The sequence below is a fragment of the Clupea harengus genome, chromosome 19 (genome assembly GCF_900700415.2).
Source record: "Clupea harengus chromosome 19, Ch_v2.0.2, whole genome shotgun sequence".
Classification (NCBI taxonomy): domain Eukaryota; kingdom Metazoa; phylum Chordata; class Actinopteri; order Clupeiformes; family Clupeidae; genus Clupea; species Clupea harengus.
In genome coordinates, this window is record NC_045170.1 from 1186263 (window position 1) to 1190531 (window position 4269).

General features: G+C 48.8%; 1 protein-coding gene across 2 annotated transcripts in view; it reads left to right on the forward strand.

Annotated features, from left to right (window-relative positions):
- The window catches only part of yars1 (tyrosyl-tRNA synthetase 1), a 14404-nt gene continuing 10135 nt past the window's right edge, over nt 1–4269 (forward strand). For both annotated transcript variants that reach the window (XM_012820230.3, XM_031586366.2), the window contains exons 1-4: nt 1–110; nt 1220–1282; nt 2316–2462; nt 3105–3280. In XM_012820230.3, the coding sequence (XP_012675684.2) occupies nt 1226–1282; nt 2316–2462; nt 3105–3280 (380 nt within the window). In that variant the 5' untranslated portion in view covers nt 1–110; nt 1220–1225. The remainder of the gene's footprint in view (nt 111–1219; nt 1283–2315; nt 2463–3104; nt 3281–4269) is intronic.

Sequence of the window (4269 nt, forward strand, 5' to 3'; positions counted from 1 at the left end):
TTCCTTAGCTGTCGACCTGAGCATCGATTGCCGAACTCCGCCTAGTGCTGATGCAACCCACACATTGACAGTTTCATCCGGCGTCGACACGTTGTGGACCATTCAAGCTCGTATGTAACGGCCGGCTTATTAGTGAAATATGGATTCTCTCTGTACAAATGGCTCTGTGTATATGCTTGGCTCGTATCAACATTTATGTTAGATAGTCGTACAGCTTCTTTAACATGTGAAAACAGATGTTCACTAGCTATCTACATATGGTCATATTCACCGCAGGCTAGAGGTTTTAAACTGTTAGCTTGCTAGACGTTCAGTGTTCATTAGCAAACTGCAAAGCCACTCAGACTTTTAATGTTAGCCTCCGATTTGACTATATTAAATAATATATATTGTCTTGAACTGATTTGTTTACTAGCTTTCCGCCGGCTTGATTGGCTGTGTGGACGCGGTCTCTTATCTAGCTAGCTTCATCGGTGCTCACCCAGTCGCGTAGGGTGACTTGGCATGAACTCCTCTAACGCACGACTTTAAATCAGTCTGGGTAGTAATAGTGTGTGTGTGTGTGTGACTTTAAATCAGTCTGGGTAGTAATGTCACTGTGTGTGAAGGCCTTTCTGTGCAGCTCGTTGTTTTAGTGGTATAAAAAAATGAAAATGCCTGCATCTACCTAGTATTAAATCACTCATATTGAGCAAAATGGCTATCGCTTAGACTAAAACATCAGAACATCCACATTCAGAATCTACCTGAACAGCAGGTCGTCACTGACCGGATCATTGTGATCATTGTGTATTGTGCTATCACTGTCAAGGGGATAATGAAACCTTAAGCTAAAGATAGAACATGCATACACACACACCCGCTGACCTCATGCATACACACACACACACACCCGCTAACATCACGCATACACACACACCCGCTGACATCATGCATACATTACCCACACACCCGCTAACATCACGCATACACACACACACACCCGTTAACATCACGCATACACACACACCCTCTGACATCCCGCATACACACACACCCGCTAACCTCACGCATACATTACACACACACCCGCTGACATCAGCAGTCTGGTCTGTTGGTTGAGATGATCTTATGTGTTTTCCTCCAGAAGGTGTGTTTCCGTCCAGTGTTCACAGATGTGTGTGTGTGTGTGTGTGTGTTTCCGTCCAGTGTTCACAGATGTGTGTTTTTCCCGTTGCAGTGCACCATGGGAGAGCAGCTCAGCCCAGATGAGAAGTTTGAGCTCATCACCAGGAACCTGCAGGTGTGTGTGTGTGTGTGTGTGTGAGGGTGTGAGGGTTAGGGTCATCACCAGGAACCTGCAGGTGTGTGTGTGTGTGTGAGGGTCATCACCAGGAACCTGCAGGTGTCTGTGTGTGTGTGTGTGTGTGTGTGTGTGTGTGTGTGTGTGTGTGTGTGTGTGTGTGTGTGTGTGTGAGGGTTAGGGTTAGGCTCATCACCAGGAACCTGCGGGTGAGTGTGTGTGTGTGTGTGTGTGTGTGTGTGTGTGTGTCTGTCTGTGTGTGTGTGTGTGTGTGTGAGGGTTAGGGTCATCACCAGGAACCTGCAGGTGTGTGTGTGTGTGTGTGTGTGTGTGTGTGTGTGTGTGTGTGTGTGTGTGTGTGTGTGTGTGAGTGTGAGGGTCATCACCAGGAACCTGCAGGTGTGTGTGTGTGTGTGTGTGTGTGAGGGTTAGGGTTAGGCTCATCACCAGGAACCTGTGTGTGTGTGTGTGTGTGTGTGTGTGTGTGTGTGAGGGTTAGGGTCATCACCAGGAACCTGCAGGTGTGTGTGTGTGTGTGTGTGTGAGTGTGAGGGTCATCACCAGGAACCTGCAGGTGTGTGTGTGTGTGTGTGTGAGGGTTAGGGTTAGGGTTAGGCTCATCACCAGGAACCTGCGGGTGAGTGTGTGTGTGTGTCTGTGTGTTTGTGTGTGTGTGTGTGTGTGTGTGAGTGTTAGGGTTAGGCTCATCACCAGGAACCTGCGGGTGTGTGTGTGTGTGTGTGGGGGGGGTGTGTGTGTGTGTGTGTGAGAGTGTGTGTGGGTCTGTGTGTGTGTGTGTGTGAGTTAGGGTCATCACCAGGAACCTGCAGGTGAGGCGCGCTGCACTCCTAGGAGACCTTGGAGATGGAAATCTGGGTTGAAGTATCCCAAAGTGTGTTTAAGGCATAGAGCTGAACTGCCTTCAGTCTCACACTGTGCGTGTGCGTGTGCGTGTGCGTGTGTGTATGTGTGTGTGTGTGTGTGTGTGTGTGTGTGTGTGTCTGTGTGTGTGTGTCTGTGCGTGTGTGTTCAGGAGGTGCTCGGCGAGGACAAGTTGAAGCAGGTCCTGCAGGAGCGAGAGCTGAAGGTGTACTGGGGCACGGCGACCACAGGCAAACCCCACGTGGCGTACTTCGTCCCCATGTCCAAGATCGCCGACTTCCTCAAGGCCGGCTGTGAGGTGGGAGGTGATCCACACACACACACACACACACACACACACACACACACACACACACACACACACACACACACACACCAGGCCTACAGAGATCATGAAGACACACTCACACCAACACACACACTGTAGTCTTAAAACACCCTCACACCAACACACACACTGTAGTCTTAAAACACCCTCACACTATCACACACACACACAGTCTTACAGAAAACAGTTGGATCAAGCCCAGTGTGGCCTCTTAATTCAAAAAAGGACATTAAAGTGGACGAGTCTGGCTGTAGGGGGCGCCAGTGGCCTCAGAAGGACAACACACACACACACACGCACACACACACACCAGGCCTACAGAGATCATGAAGACACACACACACACACACACACACACACACACCAGGCCTACAGAGATCATGAAGACACACACACACACACACACACACACACACACAGACACACACACACACACACCAGGCCTACAGAGATCATGAAGACACACACAGACACACACAGACAGACACACACACACACACAGACACACAGACACACACACACACACACACACACACACACACACACAGAGATCAGAAGGAGAACTCTGGCTACTCAGACTTGTTAATGCCTGGCGTCCCTCGCCCCTCCCAGGTGACCATCTTGTTCGCCGACCTGCACGCCTACCTGGACAACATGAAGGCGCCGTGGGAGCTGCTGGCGCTGCGGACGCAGTACTACGAGCAGGTCATCAAGGCCATGCTGGAGAGCATCGGAGTCCCGCTCGACAAGCTCAAGTTCGTCAAGGGAACCGACTTCCAGCTCAGCAGGTGGGTGTGTGTGGGAGCAGGCTAGAAGATTAGTGTGTGTGGGAGCAGACTAGCAGATTAGTGTGTATAGGAGCAGACTAGCAGGTTAGTGTGTAGTTACAGGCACAGACTAGCAGGTTAGCATGTGTGGGATACACAGACTAGCAGGTTAGCATGTGTGGGATACACAGACTAGCAGGTTAGCGTGTGTAGGAGCAGACTAGCAGATTAGTGTGTGTGGGATACACAGGCTAGCAGGTTAGTGTGTAGTTACGGGCACAGACTAGCAGGCTAGCATATATGGGATACACAGACTAGCAGGTTAGCATGTATGAGCACAGACTAGCAGGTTAGCTATGAGCACAGACTAGCAGGTTAGTGTATAGTTACGGGCACAGACTAGCAGATTAGTGTGTAGTTATAGGAGCAGGCTAGCAGGTTAGTGTGTATGGGATACACAGACTAGCAGATTAGCGTGTGTGGGATACACAGGCTATCAGATTAGCATGTAGTTATGAGCACAGACTAGCAGGTTAGCGTGTAGTTACGGGCACAGGCTAGCAGATTAGCATGTAGTTATGAGCACAGACTAGCAGGTTAGCGTGTAGTTACGGGCACAGACTAGCAGGTTAGCTATGAGCACAGACTAGCAGGTTAGTGTGTAGTTACGGGCACAGACTAGCAGGTTAGCTATGAGCACAGACTAGCAGGTTAGTGTGTAGTTACGGGCACAGACTAGCGTGTAGTTACGCCTATGTTAACAAGGTTCAGAGTTAAAAAGTCAATTTCCAAAATCTTTACAATGTGTTTTTGTACAAAGTCTGAGCACCTCTAAAAACTAGGTTTTTGTAAGAGTATGTTTAGATCTAATTTAAACAAAAAACTTTTTTTTCTACATTCCTTTTACGCTCATATTATTATTATGCTGAGGTCTTCTAGAATATGCCACTTTTGCCTCATTGATTTTAGTTAGGTGAAATATACAAAAATATCAGGCATGGCAGACTACC